We start from the raw sequence: 26150 nt of genomic DNA on the forward strand, positions 1-26150 counted from the left end.
TAAGATACTACCAAAATAGTTACAGCAGCTGCAGAGTTCCCAACCAAAGAATGGGCTGCTGTCTCACGAGTTCTAACCTAAAGGATTTCACTCAGAATGGCCATTTGAACTGTTTCCTAGGCATCACATGATACGAGTTAAGTAAACTCTACCTACATTTCCTCTGAACATTATTTATAAACCAAATTTCATTCTGTGATGGTAGACTTTGTCCACCTCTTTTCAACAGAGATCAAATAACTAAGAAAGGCCATGTTCCTACTTCCCTGGAAAGGAACAACTTGACAGAACTTAGTTCAAGGGAAAAAAAATAAATGCAGCAATACCAGCGGATATTTCGGAAAGAAGGGGGGGGGGAATTACAGCTTAAATCTCTACCCCACTAACACCAAGGTCAAAGGTTTGGATCCCCGTACTGGATAGCAGCAGCAGCAAAAAAAGTTTCTACCCCAAACACTGCTGCCTAGTATTGAAAAATAGATAACTTGAACCTAAAATATTTCGTCAGATTAAATAACTAAAGCAATTAAGGGGAGAAATAAAACAACAGGTTAAAAATATACCTGAAGGCTTCGAATAAAATTGAGATGCTGCCAAACTCATACTGAATAATCAATTTGTTTGATAACTGAATAAACCTATAGAACTTGTGCCTCGGTGCTAAAAAATCAATACAACAGAAATGAAATAAGCAGGTAAGGCAGTAAATGTTTGAAGGTAACATGCCATTAGGATCAACATTGCCAACCCAAAGATCTAACGAAAATACAAAAGTTGAAGATGTGAGTTCAGACTATAAATACTAAAGGTGCACTGCCCAACTAATATGATAGCACAGAATCCCTAAATATAGTAGCATACGCAACTAAATAAATTTGGGAAATCCATTTGAACTTATGCCATTTTGTTTAGTAATTACTTTTAAAAAGTGAAGCATTTTTTCACAAAGATGCCAAACCACAGAGGAGACTAAGAATGCCCAGTTTAAGGCTTGGGCAAATATTTGCTTTTGTTTTTGGTAAATCCCTCAGTTTTGATGTTATCCTAAAAGGTACAGTGCTAGGCTATAGTGAAAGGAATTCAAAGGAGACAGCTTAAGGACAAAGGTTTTCCCAGACTCTGCACACTAAGAATTATTTTCCCAAAGAGGCAAGTACTAAATTACTACTAAAAGTCAAAGAAGCTAATATACTATTCTCAAGTTTCTATGACTTTAAAAGACTTGAAAAATGAAGATTTCTTGTGGCCTTTTTAAGAGAATTTTATTTGAGTGGTTCTTACAAAGATTGTTGCAATATGAAAGTCATTTGTTTGATAGAAATATCAAGCTGTCTTGTCAAACACACTGAAATAACCCAAAAATATATTTCAGAGCTCACAGAGCTTAAAAAGAGCAAAGATTATATGCAACCAGACAAAACCTATTTCTGCATTTCCTATTTCTTGCTCAGACTGCTTTCCTCACCACACTGTCACTAAACATCTTCAGGAAATGCAGGGATCATTTTGTTTGGAATCTTAAAGACACACCAGAACACACAGTATTTACAAAGAAACTTTTACAGATACATTAATTGAAAAGATACCATCAAGAAATATTATAATTTTGAAATCTCCCTTTCTTGCCAATTAATCAGAATGCAAGATGAAATGCTAACCAAACAGCCCTTTAGCTGTCTTGAATTTCCATACACTAAACGTGTATTCCAGAAACCTCTGCTAAGCCATTAGTCAAATATCAACATTAGTGAAATGTGAAATGTAATTGCTGTGTAAAAAGTTAGGCTTCTGAAACATTAAAAACATCATTACATCTCTGTCTGCCTTTTTACAGAAAGCACATTTGTTCCTCTAGAGCTATTCCTATAGATCCTTAATGTAATTTTCTACATGAACATTTTGAAAGGCAGAACAAGAGAACAGCTTTGTATACAGTGGGATTTGCTAATTAGGGAGAATGAGCACACTGCTTTCCTGTTAACATTTTTATTTTTTCAGGGTAACAGGAATTGTATACAAATAACAGTAGACCCTTGCCTCTTTATTTTTATCTAAATAAAAGATAACTCAAGATGAATTCTCAAGAAAGAAAAAAAAGCTATGTACATAAGGGACTATTTTTCTTCATCGTCTACTTGGAACCAGTAGTTGTGTTGCTGTCATAGAATCAGGAAAGAGGTTGTGGTAAGTTGGAAGAGGTACATATGCTGCTGTTATCATTTTACCTGTTGAAAGAAACAGATACATTGGGTTTAGCATCTTCACTTAGTTTTAGAACCTTAATATCACTCAGAAAAAAAACATCCAACTCACCAGCAAACCACCTGCCATGCAACGCATTGACAGCAGCAATAGCTGCAGCGATTGATGGGCACTTCACATACACATTGCCCTAAAATTCAAAAAAGGAAAGGAAAGGAAAAAAAGAGGTAAGTATGTTGCTGTACATAAAATGGACTCAAAGTTTATTCAAGTTGCCTGTAGAAAAACTCAGTGCTGTATAACCACAAAATGTTCTACATACTTATTCCACTAATACTGCACATGTAGAATTTTACTGAAAAATTATTTATGTTCCCAGACTAGTACTTTTTCCCTATGATTTGTAAAAGTGTACAAGAAATGAATCAAGATGCCAGGATTTCACTGAAAGCTTTAAACATAACCAGGAACTCTATGATACCCAAGTCAAAATTTTCAATTATTTTTAAATTGTCTTTCTTATGGGTGTGTATTTAGCCAGTAGGTTAAAACCTCTTTCAGAAAAAAAAAAACTCTAATGGAAGACAGTGACCATAACATCCCCCAAGTATATGTGAAGATTAAGACAGAGAAAAGAGTAACAACATCCTAATTTTGTGTTTATTAAAAGATCAGATTTTCCGTGCTACAGAACACCTCCCTTAATCTTCGTTTTTGGTCCTCATTGCTAAGAGTTATTGAAAAAGTCATAATACTGCAGTTCAGAAGAAAGGAACAGAGCTAAGTCATCAAGAAAATGCCTCCTCTTGAAACAGATGTAACACTGGAAATAGAAGCTATAGAAAGGCTTATGAATTATATAACAAGGGAGTTTAACAAACTATCCACAGTACTTAGAGAAGGGATGGGCAGAGAGCTCGAAAAGCATCAGGGAGCTAAGAGAGTTAATAGAAAGTACAAGCAAGTTGTATTGTCCACAAAATCAAATTACTGAAGTAAATGCAAAACAACAAAGTCACAGAATGTGGAAAAAAAGTAAAAATAAATCAAGAAAAAAGAGAGAAAGAAAGACCTAGAGGACATACAATCTACGCATAACAGGAATACCTGAAACAGAGGACAAAGCAAATGGAGCTGAAACAGTAATTAAGGAACTGAAGAAAATTTTCTAGAGTTGAAGAACAAACTAGATCTACAAATGGAAAAAGCACACAGGGTACCTTTAAAATTTGATGAAAAGAAAGCAACACCTAGACATTCTCGTGACATTTTTAAATTTAAAGGATAAAGAAAAAATTCTATGAGTATCCAGACAGACAAAGCAAGGTACCTATAAAGTAGCAAAAGTCAGGTTGATTTTTCTCTTGCAACTTTAAATATGCCAGAAGACAATAAAACTAAATCTACAGAGTTTTAAGGAAAATAATTTTGAACCAAGAATTATATACCCTGACAAGTTATTTCTGTAGAAGGGTAACTGGAAGACATTTGCAAATATGCAGAGATTAAGAAAGTATGTCAACCAAGAACCTTCCCTGAAAAGTTTGCTGAATAACACCGTGACAAACAGAAGATGAACTAAGTAACTCAAGAGTTGGGAGGTAGTTGCATGAAAGAATTAATGTTAGCCTGGAGTTGCATATTTGCCATGAGACATACTACCCACATCCCGAGAAACCAAAGAAGACATCAATAAAGCTATGCTGATTCCACCCTGAAGCTCATCAAAATCCAGCAGGACCCTAAGATAACATCTAGGAGGAGAACAGAAACCAGACAGAGCCTTGGTGAGACCTTGCACCTGGCTCCTTACTTGAAGCCCCCATAGTTCCTGACCCCCTCTCCTCTCCTGTTCATTTCCCACATTCCAGTCCCTCAACCCCCTCAAGTAAATAAATCTGAGTCTTTGAGATGGTTTTAGTCTGGCCATTCTCCTTCAGGTTTTAGAGAGATGGGTTTGCCTATCATCTCTCCTCAGATCACTGGTATTCCTGAATAAATGCTGATTTCCTATTCTACTTAAAAAAAAAAAAAAGATCAAAATACCTGAGCTGAATTTTTGTCAACATAAATATGAATAACTCCTCCATGTTTATTACATTCTTCAATAACATCATCTTTAATCTCTGTATCCCATCCAACTTCTTCTTCTCTGTAAGAATTAAAACACTACTCAAATAAAATGTTATAAATATTCTCAAATTTATCAAAAATATTCAAAATATGCATTCTTTATCTGTAAAAAATTACTTATGATAAATAAAGGATATAGGATATGGGTGGAGGAGGCCAAAGAAAAATATAAGACACTGTTTCTAACCCAGTTTATGAATTTCTATAATCAAAAATTAACATTCCAGTGGTTTACTGCTCTCTCTCAAGTGATACTTATACCAGCAATTTACCACAATTTCACAGATAAAACTAAAATAAAGAAACTTGGTGTTGGGAGAAGAGAACAAAAATCCAAGGTTCTTTCTGTTGTAAAACATGAACTAATATAAAAAATGTAAACAGTATATTATAAATTATTAAAGTCACAGTAATGAAATATAATTTATCAAAGTCAACCAAATAGAAAACCTACATTTAGATTTTATTTGTATATTATAAATATGATTTATAAAACCAATGAAAAGAGACTGGATCAACAGTATAATACACCATGCACTAATCAAAGGAAGAAATATTTAAAGGATATGTTCTAACTATTAGTATGATAAAGCCTAAAATTTCAAAGTCAAAAATTTGAAAGCATAAACAAGTGATAGAAATAAATACTGATACATGCTCCATAGAAAACTTAGAATAAGTAGAAAATATAAAATCTGCAAAGCTATTAATTCAATTCCAATCTGACAAATGTATGTATCCAAAAGAAATAATTAGCAATTTGCATAAAGATTATGTTAAAAGAATCAAATGTTGCATTGTTTCAAATATGAAAGATATGAAAATAAATTTAGGATTAAATGTTGACTTCAAAAACTTAAACATTTGGAATACTACTCAGCTATAAAAACGAATGAAATACTGCCATTTGCAACAACATGGATGGACCTTGAGAGAATTATATTAAGTGAAACAAGTCAGGCACAGAAAGAGAAATACCACATGTTCTCACTTATTGGAGAGAGCTAAAAATTAATATATAAATTCACACACACACATACACACACACACACACACACAAACCGGGGGGGGGGGAAGAAGATATAACAACCACAATTATTTGAAGTTGATACAACAAGCAAACAGAAAGGACATTGTTGGGGGGGAGGGGGGGAGGGAGAAGGGAGGGAGGTTTTGGTGATGGGGAGCAATAATCAGCTACAATGTATATCGACAAAATAAAATTAAAAAAAAAAACTTAAAACATTACAACTTTTGCAGTATACTCTTGAACTGGACCAATGTAGGTTACTCACGTTTGAGGATTAAACATGTTAGACAGTTGGAAACACTGTGTTGCGAGTGGTTGCACGGAGGCAGCTGCAGCTAAAGCTGAAGCTAAAAAAAAGAGAGAAAGAAATTAGTTTCAGGGAAAATGCCTGAGAGTATCCCTGATAAATAACCCAAAACCAAAAAACCCATCCCAGTTGTGTAAGGCACTTGCTAACTTCACTAATTTCCTTTATTTAATACTACTAAAGTATGTATCACTACCCTATTTTAGTTGCCAGGAAACTGAGGCAACTTGTACTGAAAAAAAGATATTCAGGAATTTGGAAGTACTAATTTTAGAAAGGATATTAAACTCTATGTGTAATCTGAATCAAATGAATTAGACAAAATCTCAATACAAATCAATCCAGAACGATAAAGAACAAAATGCAACACTGACTTTGCAGGACTTGCCAAAGTTTACACCCTAAGAAGAGGGAAATGATAAATACAATTTTTTGAAATGCCAAATAAACCTATACCCTTTTGTATTTCTTAGGTTTCTGTGCATTAATATAGTTTTTAAATATATATAAACCTTAATTATAAACAGATTAAATTTTTAAAATAAGATGCATAAAATCATCTAAGCATTTAAGACTTCATATCCTAGGATATTAAGTCCTATTAAGAAATCAAATTAACATTTTGAAAAGAATTGTATCTTTTAAGTACAATGCAAGAAACACTAAAAAGAGCAGCACATTATCTATAATACCAATTATTAGAATTTAAAAATTCTAAACATGGTAATATTCAAATTTAAAACACATACTGGTTTGAAGTTAGAGCACGTTCCAAGACAGTTGCTCCAGTGCTTTTATGTGATTTACAAAGGTATTACCAGTAGCTGTTACAGAACTCACCGTAATCATATTATCTGACCAAATTTCATTCCAATACATAATAAACAAAGCTAAGAATAAAACAGTACATTAGCAATTACGGTAATTAAGGAGTTCCAGTCAGGATGGAGGACTAGACGGTCCCCAGCGTCACTCTCTCCCACAAATCAACCAATTTACAACTATAAAAATGTAACATCAGCGAAGCTGGGGCCACTGGAGCTCAGGGGAAGAGGAGGAGAGACCTACAGAATTCATGAAGGTAGGAGAAACCACAATGAGAGAAAGAAAAAAACGCTTGGAGTGTTTTGGGCCACGGCCGTTTTAAAGCTGGAGCTGCTGAGCACATGGAGCAGGAAACGGCAGAAGCTGCAGCTGTGCCCTTCAGATGGCACTGCTTGGAAGCAGCAGGGGAGAGGAGGGCCCTAGTGGCCCCCAGGATGGCAAGACCACTAGGGGGGTTCCCATGGACCCATGCAGGAGTGAGGAGCTAGAACAGCTGAAATAGGGGAGCCATTCAGGGCCAGTGAGTCATCACAAGGGACCATCCCAGGGCCCATCCCATGGGAAGTGTTTGGAGCATGGGCAGTGGGGGAGATAGGCCCACTGGGAGAACAATGGGACACAGCACGGATAGCCGGTCCACCCCCCAATCGGTGCAGGACCACTTAGAGGAGACTGGTCAGGAATGTGGAATTGCATGGGATGCAGTTTGATGAAAGAACTCAGGCCCAGATCGGAATTTCTGCACAACCCAGGTGCACCGGGTCTCTGGAGAGCCAGAAGTGCCTTACAGGGTCAACCACTGAACCCCGAGCTGCACAAAAGGCCTTCCCTAGGGAAGCAGCAGAAAGCAACAATCTGGCTCAACCACACAGCTTGGGTACTTGTTCCCACAGGAAGTTCCCCATTTTAAAAGCAAACAAAGGACAAAAAATTAGTTCTGGCCCCAGGAACAACCGGCACCTTGGGGTCCGCCAGGGAACATGAGACATGGAGTCAGGGACGGGACACCCACCCACAACCACTCACACCACCAGTGCCTCAGGACCAGCCCAGGAACCCAAGGTTTGGAGCTGGGGACCAGACCCCACTCCCACATCCAGGCACACTGCCAGCACTTTGGGGCCCTGCCTGGGGGCCCAGGGCATGGATCTGGGGACTGGACACCCCCATACACACAACCAGGCACACTGCCAGCACCTCAGGGCCCACCCGGAGTCCTGAGGCATAGAGCCGGGGACTGGACCCCCCCTACAACCAGGCACATCACTAGTGCCGAGGAACATGCCCAAAACATCACCTCTATGTGGGTGGCCCACCACAGCCACCACTGTAACCATGGCTGCCGTGAAAGTGGCTAGACGTCACAACCACCACGCAGATGGTCCACCAGCCACTGGAGTGCACTGACACAAGGAGTGTCACCAGCAGAGACCAAAGAAAAGAGGATGTCTCTCTCCACAAAGTCCATTCTGGACTGACAGAAGCAGCAGCTGCTCTATGATAATACTGGGGGACCTGAACACACCTATCAGCATTGGACAGATCATCTAGGCAACAAATCAACAGAGTAACTATTACTCCTTCAGAGGTAGAGAAGAAAGCTAGGGTTATCAGTGGTGGGAGGGGGAAGGGAGAGGTGGATAGGGAGAGACTGGACAAGGGGCATAAAGGATAAGTTCAATTTGTAACAATATACATACTAGTAATATTGATTTGATCAACATATGTCAACACTGAACCCCCAAAATACGTATAATCAATTATGATTCTATTTTTAAAAATTATGGTAATTAAAATTAAATACACCCAAGTAAGTATGACAAATATTCCACTGACCAATAATTAGGACCGTGCATGAAATACATCATAAAGGAATGACTCTTTCAGGTAAAATTACAAGTGCTTTTGCCGCTCTATTTTCTATCGATTATTAAGTATTTTTCATTCATAAAGCTTTATTTTAAGTTAAAACAAAAATGCCAAAACAACATGTTGAATTCTACTGAGGGAAAAGTTAAAACAGAAGAGGGTATGTATTTTAATTAAAAGAAAAATAAAGACCACTCTGCATAGCTTGTAAAACATGAAAGTTTGCTTGTTGCTTGGAAATACTAGGTCTTAAAATACTTGAAGAGAAATTTACTTTTCCACTTTCTCAAATTTACTGTAATTATATACTATGATACCAGAAAATATTAAGAAACTGCACTATAGAAACATCCTGGATTCCACCTAGATCAATGCATCTAACAGAAAAATCCTCTTTCTAGGGGCTGGCCCGTGGCTCACTAGGGAGAGTGCAGTACTGATAACACCAAGGCCGTGGGTTCGGATCCCTATATAGGGATGGCCAGTTCGCTCACTGGCTGAGCATGGTGCTGACACCAAGCCAAGGGTTAAGATGCCCTTACCGGTCATCTTTAAAAAAGAAAAAAAGAAAAAGAAAAATCTTTCTACTGTAAAAATCTCATAACAAAAACAGCATTGAGTACAGCTGTCTCATTTGCTGGAAAAGTTAAAATAATATATTTAATTCTTGACTATCAGGAAACATAGAACTTTTTCAATATAATCATTCCCCTGAACAAACTGAAGCATAGCTCTACAGAAGTATCATTTTCACAACAGCAAAATGCTCTTGTATGTCAAGTGGCAGAGATAATTTACTTGGTAATTAAAAACAGGAAACTGGGCCAACCCCGTGGCTCACTCTGGAGAGTGCGGCGCTCATAGCACCAAGGCCATGGGTTCAGATCCTATATAGGGATGGCCGGTGCCCTCACTGGCTGAGCATGGTGCAGACAACACCGTGCTGAGGGTTGCGATCCCCTTACTGGTCAGAAAAAAAAAAAAAAAAAACAGGAAATTGCAGCCTACTGTATAAACTGTTTTAATCTCTGAAATGTGCATGCAATTTAGGTCTGGCTACATCTCTTCTCATTCCTTAACAAAAAAAAAAAAAAAAGGTCAGTCTTGCACTGTGATTCCTAACCTTATATAAGTCCACTCACTGTTTCCACGTTCTGAGAGACTTGTCTACTACAATGACAAGAGAATATTTCATTTTCTAACTTCTATATAAAATTTAACACTCAGAACACACAGATAAGCATGAAACAAATACAAGTCTGAAAATTTCACGCAAGCTAAACCAAATAAATAAATAAATAAATAAATAGAGATAGATACACAGATAGACAGATAAATAAATAAATTAATTAATTAAATACTTAGATAGACAAACAGACATTTTCTTTGTCCATTAATGATTTGGGTTGAATCTTCTGAAATATAGATAACTCAGTATGTATATAACACTATGTGCCATTCTGTCAAAACTAGGCCCAAAATACTATAACAAATAAGATAAATATGGACAAATATGTCTTACTACATTTAATTCTATTTCAAAGACAAAAATAAAAATATAAACAGTTCAACTCACCTTCAGTCTGTTGGGAAAGTCTTGTTTGCAAATCTATAACAAAAGAGAATTCTACAGCTCAGTGCAGGAACAATGAAGAGCCTCAACTAACAGGGTAAATGTCAGGAAAGCATTAATAAAAGAGGACTACAGCAGCAGGGTTTATTATAATGAGCTTAGTAAAACCTGGCAGCAAAACCTCCTTCCCCATTCCTCATTGACAAGGCTTTAGGGCCTTTTTTACCCCCCCTTACCCTAGCAAACTCACTTAATGCCTCTCTCTCCCTATTCTAAATACTCTTCCACATCTCAAATTCATTCCACTATCCTACTCTTCAGTTGGGAATAATGGGAAATGGGGAAAGGGGAGCACACCGGTCAGAAAATGCATGAAAAACCCTGATCTTGAGAATTCAATTCCAAGTACTTGAGAAAACCGAGTATTTATTTATCTTTATCGGTGGCAGTAAACATTTAATACTTTAAAAGTTTATAATAAAACAGTAAACACTGCAACAGTATGCAATAGTACACATCAAAAAGCTGTAAACACAATCAACAAGCTCCCAATTTAGTAGGAACATAACCACTGGGAAAGACATCATTCTCACAATATGTGTATATTATTTTTTAAGTGCTTATAAGACTTAACTTGTCAAGTGTATCCCAGAAGGTTACAATTTGATTAAGGTTAAGTTTTCCTGGCCTAATCTGAAAACTTAACAGAGCAGGTATACGATCTGTGGGGGTTTCCATTTATAATCTACGAAGTTCAAGGAAAATAAAACATCTGGATCAGTATTAAAACTAAAAACGTGGATTTTTTACAAATATATTTTCTCTTATTAGCATTTCTGCAGTGGAAGGCATCGTATTGGAAAGTTACTACGGAATGAAACAGCAGGAAGTCTGAATAATAAAGAAAATACCACAGTGCTGTATGTAAAGCTACCTTGAAGCTCAGAAATATACCACATAGAAATTGTTTAGATTCAGTAACCTAATTTTCATTATAATGTGAATAAACTGCAATAGTTTATTACTATAAGGGTTTCTTGCTGGGGACAGAAAATTATCATAAAACATGGGCAAAAATGTAAAGGTATGTGTAGCCCAAGTTATACTAGGATATAATACCTGGGTCCTAGGTGCTCAAAATTACATCTCAGTGTGCTGAAGAAATGTAACTGGTGTATATTGAAGGAACTTGAAGATATGACCACAGGAACACTGTCAATAAACTTTAAATAACACAATTTGTCTTTTTTTCCCCTAAAATGGGAAAAAATGTATAGATATCAGAAATCCATGCTATTTTAAATGTTTATCAATCCAAATCATAATTCCAAGAATGATTTTTCATGTCATTTGGTACAAATTAGGAAACAAAGCATGGGTTCCATAAAGATAAAGACTCTAAGCTACACTTAAAGGGGCCTACTAAAGAACAAAGAATAAAGAAATATGGATATAGGTAAGGTTTTAATGGTGACAATCTGGAGAAAAGTATCCAGTTACATAATATTTGCCTAAAAATTGAGTACTGATTATTAACACAGTAGCAATTTACAGGAAATCTAAGAAAACAATCAACCTTTACAATCACCTCAATAAACACTAAAAAAGGAAATACAAGTACATAGATAACTAAAGGTAATGCTTATTTTCAGCAATCCATATGGACCTTTAGAATTTATTTGATCACAATCAGCCAAACTTAATATAAACTACACAGTGAATATATATAAAGGGAAGGTGCAGTCACACATCATAGGAGAAATAATGGCTGATACTAACAATGTTTAACATCAAAAAATTTCCAACGAGGCCGGCCTGTGGCTCACTCGGTAGAGTGCGGTGCTGATAACACCAAGGCCACGGGTTCGGATCCTATATAGGGATGACTGGTTTGCTCACTGGCTGAGCGTGGTGCTGACAACACCAAGCCAAGGGTTGAGATCCCCTTAACGGTCATCTTTTTTTTTTTTTTTTTTTTTGTCGTTTTTTCGTGACCGGCACTCAGCCAGTGAGTGCACCAGTCATTCCCATATAGGATCCGAACCAGCGGCAGGAGCGGTGCTGCGCTCCCAGCGCAGCACTCTACCACGTGCGCCACGGGCTCGGCCCTTACCGGTCATCTTAAAAAAAAAAAAAAAAAAAAAAAAAAAAAAAAAAATTTCCAACGAGCTGAACAGACTGGTTATAAAGACCAAATCCACATATTTGATACAGCATACAGGGTATAACAACACCGTTTAGAAATGACTCCTATACCACTGTATCAATTCCCTGAAGGCAGGGAACAAATCTTTTTCACCAGCCCCTAGGGGAATACCTAGAGTATTGTGAACAATCAAACATTTTCTAAATTATTAAAGAATGATCTGAAGAATGGGAAGCAATAGAGAGACAGTTTTCAGATAAAATAACTTTTCAAACCATAAGAATAGGGTGTATTTCCGTAAGTGCTCAGTTTACTTTAACATTTTTGATTACAGCAAGTGACAGTCTATGACTACTCACTGTAAAGAATTACACTGCTAATACTTATTTTAAAAGCTAAATTAAATAATGTACTAAACCAAAAGAATAACTTAGAGACATTTTGGAGGTCATGAAATGACTGTTAAAGAAATGCCTTAAGTCTTGTAATTTTTATTCTGTTTTTTTGGGGGGGGGGAGGTCGGCAGCTGGCCAGTAGGGGGAACTGAACTCATGAGGCTGCACTCTAACCAAGTGAGCTATCAGCCCTATCATTTTTATTTTTATAAGGATTCAGTGGCACAGTTGTAAGATAGGTCATACAATTTGAAAGGAAAGAGGAAACCACAGGCAGGTTTTCTAAAAATACACTCTTTTGGAAATCCAGTAAGAAGACAAACAATGAAAGACCCCTCTTCTTAATAAATAATAATATAAAAGCAGAAATGATCCTCTCCTTTAATTAGAAGAGTTTTCGATCCTAAAGGAAATAATGAAGCAACCACATAGACCTTTTGTACATGGATACATAAAAGAACAGAAATTGCCATACTTCCCTGGGGGTAAGGGTTTCCTGTCATCCAAGGTCCAAAACACAAATGATTTCTCCCCTAACATGTTCAAAAACATGTCTTTGACATTTCAAAATTAAATCCTACCCTATCTCCTAAATTTGGGTCAATGTCAAGGCTCATAAATATCAAATTTCAGGTAACTAAATCAAGCCACAAAAGAAGGGGAAATCAATGTTCATGAACCGAACCCTTTAAGGTTAGGTTTCTCCATTCTCCCCTCTCTTCCTGCCCTAAAGATTTCACTCCCCGACTCAACTTCGCATGTACTTCTTAGAAAAGCAGTTTTCTCTGCACGCTTTCTACTGTAATTGTTTTAAATAAAGCTTGATTTAAGTGCTTCTGAATGTTTTCTAAACTCAAAACAAAAAAACATTTTTTATTTCAAACAATATAAACCTTATGATCCTCAGTAAAACTGATATATTTAAAAAGACCCAGGGCCGGCCCATGCTTCACTTGGGAGAGTGTGGTGCTGATAACACCAAGGCCACAGGTTCGGATCCCTATATAGGAAGGGCCGGTTGGCTCACTTCGGAGAGCATGGTGCTGACAACACCAAGTCAAGGGTTAAGATCCCCTTTAGAGTCATCTTTATAAAAAATAAATAAAAATAAAAAGACCTACACTTATGTCAGTTTCAACTAAAAATTAGGGTGCAGGTTCAAAAACATCCTAACAGCTTATTTTGATCAGTGGATAATTCTATTCTATATCTCTACTTGCTTATATGAAGTCTAGGAATTTATAGGCTAAAAGTACTTATGAATTGAATTCTCAGTGAGTCCTTTTAAATGCAAAAATTTGGCAAATTTTCGAATTAGATGAAAACAATGATTTCAGATTAGAAAAGATTCAATTCCTACCTGCCACAGCACCAAATGCCAAAGAGCCACTCATTTGTAGAGCTTGCTGAGCTGCTGGTGGAATTTGCAAACCTGTACCTGTAAAAGAATAGGCCTAAAGTACTTACTCTGTTAAGAGCAGAGAAACCACTTTTCTGTGTGCTTGCTACCAGTCACCTCACTAAATTAAAAGGAGAACAAGGTATAACAGCTGCAAGTAAATTTATTCCTTAGAATGGGGATACAAATATAGAAAGCAAAAGGAATCCTATAACTTATGCTTTGGTACTCAAAACACAGCATAATACAGATTCCACTACAACTTTAATATGCAAGGTACTTCTCATTTATGAAACTACATTTTGTTGCCAAAAGATAACACCCACTCTAAAATTTAAAAAAATCTTTTCCCATTCCTTAGTTTGCATTGTTACCTTTCCTTTTCACCACTATACCCACAATAAATCATTCATAACAGCAGGAAAAACTTACCCTCTGCAAGTCTTGCCATTAATTGGAGACGACCAGTTGTTCCCAAGTCAATTCCAGTCCTTTCCAGTTCATCACTGTCCAAAAATGAACTAGCACTGGAAGCATCAGTACGTTCAGTAACATGACCAACTTTCATTGGTCTTCCTGCTAGTTCAAATCCATTAAGCTGTTCCAATGCCTTTTTGGCACATTCTGAGTCAGAAAACTATAGTATAGAGAGAGGAAAAAAGAAGTATAGTTTATTAGTTTATAAATATACTTAAGGTAAGAAAATATTTACTTGTTAAACAGTCTAGCATATTTAAACATTTATTACTACTGGGTGGATGATAAAGTAGAAATTTCAAGTTTTAAGTAATATAACCTACATGATCAGACCATAAGCTCATGCAAATTAGATCTGCTGATGTGGTGTTTTAAAGGAAAGAAAAGATATTACCAAGTAATGACCCTTTATATTTGGGAATATGGGATCATAATAACCAAACGTGAAAAGTAATTTTTCAAGTATTATAATCCTTCCACACAACTCTAGTTTTAATTTGATGAAGGAAAGGAATATATCATCACCCATTCCACAGCTTAATCTCACATAAGAACGTTTAAGTGTTTAAAATTTTCTGGGGCTGGCCAATTAGCTCACTTGAGAACACGTGGTGCAAATTAACACCAAAATCAAGGGTTTGGATCTGCGGCACCAGCCTGCCACCAACACACACACACACACAACCCCCCCAAACAAAAAAAAAAGCTTCCTATAATTGAGATGGGAACAAGTGCAGATAGTATATACAGATCACTGGCACAGTAGATGACACCTACATGTCACAGTAGATGACATGTCACAGCAGTTCATCATCCTTTAGGAAAATTAAGTCTTCCAATAAAAATGTGCCCACTGACCAAATACTCTATATAATCCTACCGTATAAAATATTGAAAGTTTTATTGTAAATAATTACAATGCAGTGCTCAATTTAATATACATTACATGTAAAATTTTGGTTTAAACATACCCCCTGAATACAATTACTTTTTTTGGAAGGAGGAAAAAAAAAAGAAGAAAATAATCACACTAATGTTATTAGAAATGAAATAAAATGTTGGTGTGTGACATTTTATTAACTCTTCTTTCACCAGTACACTAACATAAATAAAAGCCCAGTGACCAATAATTTTAACAGATTCTCTATCACCACAGCAACAGGCTTACATTTTAGTGAAATCTAGATAAAAGACAACTGTAATTTCCTGATTAAAATTTAGTCCTATGTATTTTAAACCAAAAATATTATCTATTTCCAGGAACTTAAGAAGTTATAAGTATAACATAACATCATACGTTTGAAAAATTGTTAGTGTATATTTGGATAACAAAACAATATTTATCATGATCATGAAATAGCACTTAAAAATTTCACTTTTAAAAGTGGCAGACGTTCACAATTATTCCATTTGCTACCTCATAACCCTGGGATGCCATGGTTAGCCAAAAACAATTCTGGTCTTGGTTGTGAGGTATGAACACACAAAAAGGATTTTTAAGTAAAACAGAATGCCAAAAGACATTTATTTAGCTCATAAAAATGTGTTACAAGAGAGTCAGAAACTGAAGTAAAACCTTCAATTATATGAAGAGCTGGCTAAGCAAACTGACCATATATAAACATCGGAGATAGTACAGGATAATAAGGAAAGTGGCTGAACTTTCAGATTTGGTGAACACTGCTTACTAACAAATGGCTACTATCTGCAAATTTACCAAAACCACTTGAAAATATTAAGTATGCCTCCTTCCCCATAATCAGTAACAAATGTAGTTTTATTATGCTACTTAGATCAAAAAATTTTAAGTCATAATGTTATAATCATGGTACTTACTGTAATAAATCCATATCCCTTGGATCGACCTGTTTCACTATCCATCATGAGCTGGATACTTTCAATCTAAAATTGAAAACCATATGTATTATATAAATCAAGAGGAACATAAGTATTTTATTACTTGACAGGGTCTGAAAAATCTAGAAAAACTTCCTCCCCTCAAAAAAAGAACTGAAAACTTAATCACAACTCCCTATCGCAAAGTAATTTTCTGAACGCCTAGAAACTTTCCACGCAAGAAGTTATACACTGGGGAGCAAGGAAAAAAATCGAACTAAGATTGTCATATAGTTCAAAAACAAACCACTTAAAATCAGAAGTCCTTTGTAAAACCCATTCAGGAGTTAAAAACAAATCAACAACTTTGTTTCTTTTCCATTATGCTTAAAACACCAAACATTAATTCTCAATTATACCAGACATAGTAAACTTTAAAAAATGTTAGAATAACTAAAAACAATGCTAGATGTAGTGATGACTGCACAACACTGTGAACATACTAAAAACCACTGACTTGTACATTTTTCTATCAGCACCGCACTCTCCCGAGTGAGCCACAGGCCGGCCCCCCTGACTTGTTCATTTTTAACAGGTAAACTGTTTGGTTTGTGACTTACATTTACAATATCCCAATAAAGCTGTCCATAGAGAAAAAGCATAAAAATTAAAACAGAGCACTCATATACTGGACTTGATGTTTTGATAGTTTCAGGAGCTTATTCGTTTTGTGATTACTGAGCAACCCATATTTGTGCAGTGTTTGTGTATTTCCCATAAATAAAGCAACCACATCAACACCCTAATTTTTACCATTATTGACACTCTGGTGGTTCAATAAAGGGATTGAGTGAGGTTGTGAAAGAAAATTATAAAAAGCATTATCCAAGGGAAATTTGTAGACCACCAGTGGACAAAATACAGAAGGAACCAAGATTTTTATTCTTGGCTGCACAATCTTTTAAACCAGAGCAGTCTACCATTAACATTTATTCCAAAATACAACGTCTACTATAAATTAAGGACCAGTTAGTTGAACAGAAACAATTTGATTCCTCAATTTAGTAAAAATCATCTCTACATACCCCTAAAATTTCAATAAGAAAAAAAGAAGAAAAAAGTCTCCAAAACAACCCAAGTAAAACTCTTGCTCCATGGGCCGGCCCGTGGTTCACTCGGGAGAGTGCAATGTTGATAACACCAAGGCCACGGGTTCAGATCCCTCTGTAGGGATGGCCGGTTAGCTCACTGGGTGAGCGTGGTGCTGACAACACCAAGTCAAGGGTTAAGATCCCCTTACTGGTCATCTTTAAAAAAAAAACAACAAAAAAAAAAGCTCTTGCTCCAAGTACAGAGTAAGACTTTTCACTCAATGATTTTTAAAACACTTTGATTCTAATAACCATTGTACATTTAATTGTGGCATTATAAATACTTCAACAGATTCTCTTTCAGTTGATCTATCTAAATCTAAAATTTGTCACACACCTGCAACCAGACAAATGACAACCAGTGAGCCACCACTGGAAGCCCCCTGGTCTCCCCTGCAAGAATGAGGGTGGTGCTACGGGGCTCAACCATGTCCCACCCTTTTCCTCCTTCTCCCACCATATTTCCTTCGCCCTTCCCTTCTCCACCTCTCCCTCAACTGCTCAGCAACCACAGCTTAGAATGTAAAAAAAATAAAAAATAAAAAAACTTAAAAAAATAAAAATAAATTAGTTATGATAACTTTACAGAACCACTCCCTCCACTCAATATTAATCCCATAGAAATATAACTAAGCAGATATACAGAAATTATTATAGTTATATTTGTTTCACAAACCTAACAATACATTGAAGAACTTGGACCTACCCTTCCAAAAGGTTCAAAGATCCCCCGAAGCATATCTTCAGTTATATTAAAGTGTAATGAGCCCACATAAAGCCTCATAGGTCCAGCACTTCCCTTTTGCAAATTGTTTGCCATTGCCGCAGCTCTGTTTTTTTCTGCCTACAGGTAAAATCAGACAAAATGAACATCTCACAGCACTAATCCAAATCAGTTTAAAAAGACTAAAACCCCATTAACACCTTAGGTTTTCTTAATGACAAATGATGCTAAAAATTAGAGACATGAAACTATTATTCTAAGTGAGTAAGTCAGACACAAAGGGACAAATATTATATAAATCCCATTATAGGAGGCATCTAGAATAGGCAAATTCAGAGAGACAGAATGTAAATTAGAGATTATCAAAGGCTAGGGGGAGGAAAGGATGGGTAGTTGATGAATGACTTAATGGGTAGTTTCTGTTTGGGATGATGAAAAAGTTCTGGAGATGATAGTGGAGAGGACTGTGTAACACTGAGAATATAATTAATGGCACTGACTTGTACACTTAATGGCTAAAAGGCCAAATTTTATGTTGTATTTATTTTACCACAATAAAAACGATTTTGGAATAAGTTTTAAGAGTATATGTAAATCACATATAAAGCAATCATATACTGTATTTCACACCCAAAATGAAATCAATCATGAAACTACATTATCCATCAATCTAAGTTAAATCTTGATATCAGAGATGCTAAATACTTTAAGACTATTTCTGGGAACTGCTAAACACATTCAATATTCATTAAAATTAATGTACTCTAGAGATCAGTATAACTAAAAGTACAATATGCCAACTGGCTGTAATTTACAAAATGTTACCAGTTTGTGATAAAATAAGAGGCTTATACCAAAATATAAATCAAACTACCACCAAGCAAACGACTCAAGTTCAGCTGTCATTTTATCCACAGCAGGACTTTCATAACAAAGGAAAATTGTCAATTTATATTCTACCAAAAGCTCCTTTCCTTGTAATAAACTGGGGAACACTGGGTAGTACCACTCCACAAGAGGTTAGTTACTTGAATTAAAAACCTCACTTAAGGGCCGAGCCCGTGGCGCACTCGGGAGAGTGCGGCGCTGGGAGCGCGGCAACGCTCCCACCGCGGGTTCGGATCCTATATAGGAATGGCCGGTGCACTCACTGGCTGAGTGCCGGTCACGAAAAAGACAAAAAAAAAAAAAAAAAAAAAACCTCACTTAATTTGCTGCTTCTCAGACTTTAGCCATATCAATGGACACAAAATTATTAGGTTGTCCTCTTCTTTCACAGCAAATGGAATGATGATTATTGTCCTATCTAACTTACATAAAATCATACGATACTCATTATCAGATATTAGGTACACCTAAATGTAAAGCAGGACCTATTATTCCCCTTTAAGGATGATAAAAGTGAGACTAACAAGTATTTTGGCCATGTTTATATACAGCTTGGTTTAGCAGTGAAACTGAAACTTCTGGTTATTTATTATTTACAGTTATTTCATGTCTGGTTATAAAGCTTGAGTACAATTTTATAAAATTATATAAAATAAGTCTACCATAGTAATCAGATTATTTAGAAGGAGTTACGGAATATTTCAGTGGTTTGAAAGCAATCAATATAACTATAGATTGCTCGAAATATTCTTTAAGTACTATATTTGCCATATTTAAAAAAATGAGTTATTAATTACTGAAATCAGTAACTTCCTTCGTTTTTCTTTGGACAGGAACTATCTTTCCTAGTAACTTGTTTCTTAATACAAAGGGTCTTCAAAATGTCCATGGAAAGATTCCTATTCTCTTTTAACTCTATATTTCCACAAACTTTCTGAAGTACCCTCATATAAATGAGTACTTATCAAGAACCCCAAGCACATTTTCATTATATAATCAAACAGAATGATACGTTCCAGTTTTTCCACATCCAAAAGAACTAAAATATTAATGCTAATTTCCTTTTCCCAAAAGAAATATTCAACCACTGTGGGGTATCAGTAAAGCAGAAATAAATCATAATTCAGATTATCTTGAACAGAAGATATTTACAGAATTAGATCATAACATCTCACTTCCAAGATATGCTAGAACTGATAGCTACTCAAACTACTCAAAATTATACAATTATACAAGTGTATATTATAAAATAGTGAAAATTTTACATTTATTAAAAATCTGTTTCATTCCATTTGAAAGTGGAAAACACATTCTTAGATGTTTCCATCCCTTACTAATAAATCCTTGCAAACTGATAAAATTCTAAACCAAGTTCTCAAGTCTTTTTCATGAAATACATCCTTACAATTTATCTTAAAATGAAACAGGATGGGCCGACCCCGTGGCACACTCGGGAGAGTGCGGCGCTGGGAGCGCAGCAGCGCTTCCGCAGCGGGTTCGGATCCTATATAGGGATGGCCGGTTCGCTCACTGGCTGAGCGCGGTGCAGCTGGTCACAAAAAAAAGATTAAAAAAAAAAGAAAAGAAACAGGATGGTATTGAGAAGACAGTATATCAAAGTAATCAAGGCAAAGTTAAAAACAAGCAAACAAAAAAAAAATCCTGAGAACATGGGACTCAAGGAAATGAGTGGTGATTAATTACATAAGGCACAGGATACTACAGCACATCAGGCCTTCACAACTATCAATGAACAAAATCTTATCCAAGAAAAAAATTACCTGTGATGCCTGTACTATGATTGGCACTCCTAAAACTCGCTGGCCAGTTAATCCTATTGCTAGAGGCACTGAGCTAACATCGACAAACTCCACATAAGCAATTCCTTTGGAACGTCTTGAATTTCTATCCGAAATCATCCTCACATCTCGAACCTAAAAAGAAAACACAAACTTAACAGAATTGTTTGTACAACCACCCATTTAAAACCATGTAGATATAATTATTTCAGAAAGAGACAAGAGGCGTATTAATGATGAGGGAAAGGACAGAGCCTTTAAAAACATTTTTGTAGGGCCGACCCCGTGGCGCACTGGGGAGAGTGCAGCGCTGGGAGCGCAGCAGTGCTCCCGCCGCGGGTTAGGATCCTATGTAAGGATGGCCGGTGCACTCACTGGCTGAGCACAGTGCAGCCGGTCACAAAAATGACAAAAAAAAAATAAAAACATTTTTTGTAATCAAAAAATGTAAATTTGTAGGATGATTTCTATCTTTTCACGAATGTGGTAACATGTTATCAACTCCAACACTATTAACTTCCAGAAGATGCAAAATGAAAATGTTACCAAAAACAAATTCTGCTACTAAAGCTATTTTTGTTTTTGGCGGCTGGCCAGTACAGGGATCGAATCCTGGACTTAGGTGTTATCAGCACCAACTCAGTTAGCAGGCCACCCCACTGCTACTAAATCAGATAAAAGATGTGGTGTTTAGATGTTTTCTTATTTGTATCTGCCATACTGCCAATCCTTAAAATGTTGTTTGCAATTTCTAACTACTTCACCTCCCTAAATAGGAAAAGATTACCTTTCCTACTGTAGAGAAAAACTCTTCCAAATCCCTTGGTCGAATTCTTGCTGCCAGCTGCATGCAGAAAACTGTCCTTGCATCTCTTTCCTCAGGAGTTAGATTATCAATTGGTTCCCTAAACAAGAGTAAAGAATATAGAATTATTTTTGTAACTTATAATTTAAAAAAACAATTTATAAATGTACATTTTCAGTAAACAGAATAAATTGTTTATCAAAACTAGTTCGTCGAGGCTTGCCAGTTACTTCGCTGGGTAGTGCACAGTGCTCATAACACCAAGGTCAAGGGTTCAGATCCCCATATCGGCTAGCCACCCAAACAAAAAAAAAACTGGTTTGTCACTATTCTCATGCCCACTGCCACTAAGATCTATTTATACAAAACATCCATAAAACAATTCAATATGACAATTCCTTCAACAGAATGATAAAGTTTATATCTTACATGGTATCAGGACAAAAGTCCATTGGTCTTGCAATCTTCGAGACGGTAATTTCTCTACAATAAAGGGCCAACCAGAAGCCTGACAGTTTAATCATCATCACAGAAATATCCCCTGACCAATCACAAATGCCAGACTGGTCCAGAATCAGTGCAGCAGATGCTTCCCCATAACAAGTCATGAAGCAAAATTGAGTTTGATAATTATAAATGATAAACTTGAAAATAAAAAGCCAAAATGAGAAAAACTAATTCTAATAATGCTATTTTACTTTACAAATCAAAATAGATATATGGCTGGCCGGTTAGCTCAGTTGGTTAGAGTGCAGCCTTAAAACACCAAGGTCACAGGTTGGGATTCCTAAACCGGCCAACCATCAAAAATTTAAAATAAAAAATAGACATACAGAACAGTGAACTGGTTGTTTATTTTAATTAAATCAGTCTTAATAAAATTCCACAAATTTAGTATCTGAATTAATGTTTCTTGATGGTTAAAGAATACAGGAAAGTGAAAAAAACTAATACAGGGACATAACCAAATAAAAAACTACAAACAAGAAATTTTCTAAACAAATATCAACACTGGGATTCAATTTACTCAGTTTTCTAATAGCCTTAAAGACAGGGTAGACCTCTAAATTTATAGAGGTAACTCAAGTGCTCAAATAAGGGAGAAAAGTAAAAGAGCACAACAGGTAAAATTTCATTTTCATGAATTTCAAGGAAAACAAAGTTCTATTAACATTATCTCTGCTACAAAATATCACTAAGGTCAAGGTTCTAAATTAATCCTTAAAGATGTAACCTAAAATATGCTCTTGGTCCATGTTCTGGACATTCTCAGGAAGTACTTCTGCAGGGGGAAAAAAAAAAAGGCACTCCAACTACAAAACTACAGTACGTACCTCCTTGAGAAATCAGCAGGTAGTTTAAAATATATTATGGTAAAACAAGGACAAAACTGAACTAGATTCAGAAATTGAGAAAAGGGAATTTTCTTACAAAAGAAAACAAAATATTGAGAGTAAAAACCTCAATTACAATGCTTTTAAAATCATTAAGATTTCATCAGCTCCTAGAATTCTACAGTATAATTAATTACACCAAATAACAGAATAAACTCAAAGTTAAAAAATGCTTCTTAAGGGAAGCCAGAAATGTTAGTAAAGAACAAGGCTAGCATATGACAAACTTCCTTGAACCAAAATGTAAGCAGACAAATAAGTGTCATGTTTATTTAAGAGGAAAATAATCCATGGAAACATTCAAAAACCTAAGAGTAATATTAAATACAATTCAACTCAGTAAGACTTCTGAAATGAAACACTTTTTCTCAAGAAAGAAAGCCAAACAATAAAATATCACTGTTAAAACTAATTTTCCACACGAGGCTATTTCAAATAACTCCTTATTAATTTCAAAGGTAAATGTGTTGGGCCGGCCCCGTGGCGCACTCGGGAGAGTGCGGCGTTTGGATCCTATATAGGAATGGCCGGTGCGTGGTGCGGGAGACACCAAGCCAAGGGTTGTGATCCCCTTACCAGTCACAAAACAAACAAACAAAAAAAAAAGATAAATGTGTCGAGTCTATTTATAGTTCTAATTGTTGTAAAAAAAAATGTTAAGGGCTGGCCCATGGCTCACTTGGGAGAGAGTGGTGCTGACAACACCAAGGCCACGGGTTCTGATACCTATATAGGGATGGCCAGTTAGCTCAGTTGGGACAGCGTGGTGCTGACAACACCAAGTCAAGGGTTAAGATCCCCTTACTGGTCATCTTTAAAAAAAAAAAAATTAGTTAAAATTGGAAATTAGGATTACATGTAGTATCTAAACATTAAAATGGTAATTCTCCTTTTTTAATCACATGAAATCAAAATGAAATACACTGAAACCATATTCACACTGATTTAGAAGTACTAGTACTGAAAAAGGAAGCAAAAAGCAAGATTTAATACGACACAAATTATCAAGTGTCATTAAATTTAGCAGTAGCATAAATTCCAAAAGCTTTATAAAATGCTAAAAACGTAAATGGAAAAAAAAAAAAAAAAAAAGGACAACTACCTCACAGGGCTCTTGTCTTTTCTGAATGGACTTTTGCTTCGGGACCGTCGTCTGCTGCAAAGTTAAAAAGTTACAGAAGTTACTCAATAAGTACACCACATGAGTTCCTTGAAAAATAATTTTAACAATTCAGAAGTACGTTTAAAAACCTTAATTTGATGCTATGAGGCAACCCAATCTTTCCTCGGATGGCACTGTTAAATTTTGGTCCGGAGCTAGAAAGGAAACACAAAATTACACTATAGTTACAGGTTTAGGGGCTTGCTAAGATCGCGTTCAACATTGTCTAGGCTGCTCCGTTTCCACCTCAATTATGAAGAGGAAACAAAAAGACTTCTACTTCTCTTAACTCTAGCCCAGGCAAGCTGCCCTTATATTTTTCCATCCTGAATCACTGAGAGGTGCCAAGACCAAAAGTGACAGGCTCAAAATTTTTAGTTTCTAAAAATGTTCACACCCATTTTCAGTCTATGGTTTTCTTTCTTAATTACATATTTGTCAATACATTCCTGAGACTTAAAACACACACAAAAGTAGAAAGAAATCACTCTGAATTTCCCCCACACCATCAGTAACCAGAGATAACAACTTGGTGTGCAGATATCTTTGCAGACCCTTTCTCGAGAATATATATGTGTATATACATATACAATATTCACATATGATTTCTTGTTTAAAGGATTTATTTAAAAAATAAAGGGAATAATTCTTTACAGTTAAAACTTGGAGGGACCAGCCTGTGGCTCACTCGGGAGAGTGCGGTGCTGATAAGACCATGGCCACGGGTTCGGATCCCTATACAAGGATGGCCAGTTAGCTCACTTGAGAGTGCGTGGTGCTGACACCACCAAGTCAGGGGTTAAGATCCCCTTACAGGTCATCTTTTTTTTAAAAAAAAAGTTTTAATTCCATAGTAAAGATGCAAAAGTAATTCATCAATTCTATAGAAAAATTTTTTGACAAAAAAGGTGTTTTCTAACAGATTACAAAGGTAACCATTCTATATTACCAGTAGTTTTTTGTGCCTTTTTAAAAACCAGGCTAACAAAGAGGGACCAGTCAGATGTCCCTTAGTGCTCATCCTTCTATCCTGTTCCAGAAGGGTAGCAAAATAAATGTTCTGTGGCCTGTGATCCACATTTGGATTAGTTTTCATGGATGCCACCTCCCACCTACAACATCCATGCAGTTCCAAATAAAATTATTTTATATTAAAGGGTCCTTTTCAGTTCAGACTCATAATGATAATTAAGAATGTACATTTACTGAATATACTGAAGTTTAAGTAAGAAAGTTAACTAAGCTATTTTCTTTCCTCTTTAATTATAAAAGAGTCTCAGTTACAGCCTCCATAGGTAAACATCACCTGAAATCCAACACAAGAACTAAAGCATTTTTAAGGTCAGACCAGGATCACAAGCAGATTTCAAGCATTCATCACTCAACAGAAATAACAGTATTCTGAATTTATTAAGGTAATACCCCCCACACACACACCAGTTATTCTGGTAAAAAGATTTAACATAATTCCATTTTAAGCATGCAGTAAGTCTTGATAAATTAGACAAAAAGCAAATAATTTTCCAATAGTCGTACAGCATTCAGAATTAATAGTATTAAGTTTATAAAATAAGCAGCTAGGAGGAACTTAGAAAATAGAATGCAATTCTTTTTAAAGATGAAAGAGCCAGAATCAGAACTCAATGTGTTACTAACTTCAAATAACACTGAAACATTTCGTGAATACTAGTAAGTATTCTGAATGCTTCATTTACATTCTCTTCTCATCTGCAAGTTGTTACCTCCTTAAAAGATGAGAAAACAAAAGCTTAGAAGGTTAAGTAACCTGCCCAAGTGAAAGAGGCAAGGGCTGTTTGTCTTTGAAGTGTTAATTTTAATACAGCCCATATAGTTTACAAGTGTGCTTAGTAAGAATAATTAACACCATAAAGCATTAAGGACTGCTAAACTCAATCCTTGCTTAAGAACTGTAGGTACTCTCCAAAGTTGCTCATATAATTGGGTTGTTTAATGACTGCAATGAACTTGTTCCCAGTTTGTTTAACCACATCCAAATTTCTATAGTGATTTAATA

The 26150-nt window shown here is 35.9% G+C and overlaps 1 protein-coding gene across 2 annotated transcripts in view; it reads right to left on the minus strand.

The window, feature by feature from the left end:
• Positions 1-2020: 2020 nt before the first annotated feature.
• Positions 2021-26150, minus strand: part of RBM39 (RNA binding motif protein 39) — a 32564-nt gene continuing 8434 nt past the window's right edge. Inside the window, exons 5-17 of one of the 2 annotated variants that reach the window (XM_063098866.1) lie at positions 24205-24270; positions 24056-24109; positions 21542-21659; positions 20737-20889; positions 18050-18187; positions 16193-16258; positions 14312-14516; positions 13841-13918; positions 9943-9975; positions 5631-5712; positions 4249-4354; positions 2314-2392; positions 2021-2225 (exon numbers count right to left, since the gene is read on the minus strand). In XM_063098866.1, the coding sequence (XP_062954936.1) occupies positions 2125-2225; positions 2314-2392; positions 4249-4354; positions 5631-5712; positions 9943-9975; positions 13841-13918; positions 14312-14516; positions 16193-16258; positions 18050-18187; positions 20737-20889; positions 21542-21659; positions 24056-24109; positions 24205-24270 (1279 nt within the window). In that variant the 3' untranslated portion in view covers positions 2021-2124. Of the gene's footprint in view, positions 2226-2313; positions 2393-4248; positions 4355-5630; positions 5713-9942; positions 9994-13840; positions 13919-14311; positions 14517-16192; positions 16259-18049; positions 18188-20736; positions 20890-21541; positions 21660-24055; positions 24110-24204; positions 24271-26150 lie in introns of both variants that reach the window. The other variant, XM_063098856.1, reaches the window with a different exon arrangement.

This window comes from Cynocephalus volans, chromosome 1 (assembly GCF_027409185.1).
Source record: "Cynocephalus volans isolate mCynVol1 chromosome 1, mCynVol1.pri, whole genome shotgun sequence".
In the NCBI taxonomy this organism is placed as follows: Eukaryota; Metazoa; Chordata; class Mammalia; order Dermoptera; family Cynocephalidae; genus Cynocephalus; species Cynocephalus volans.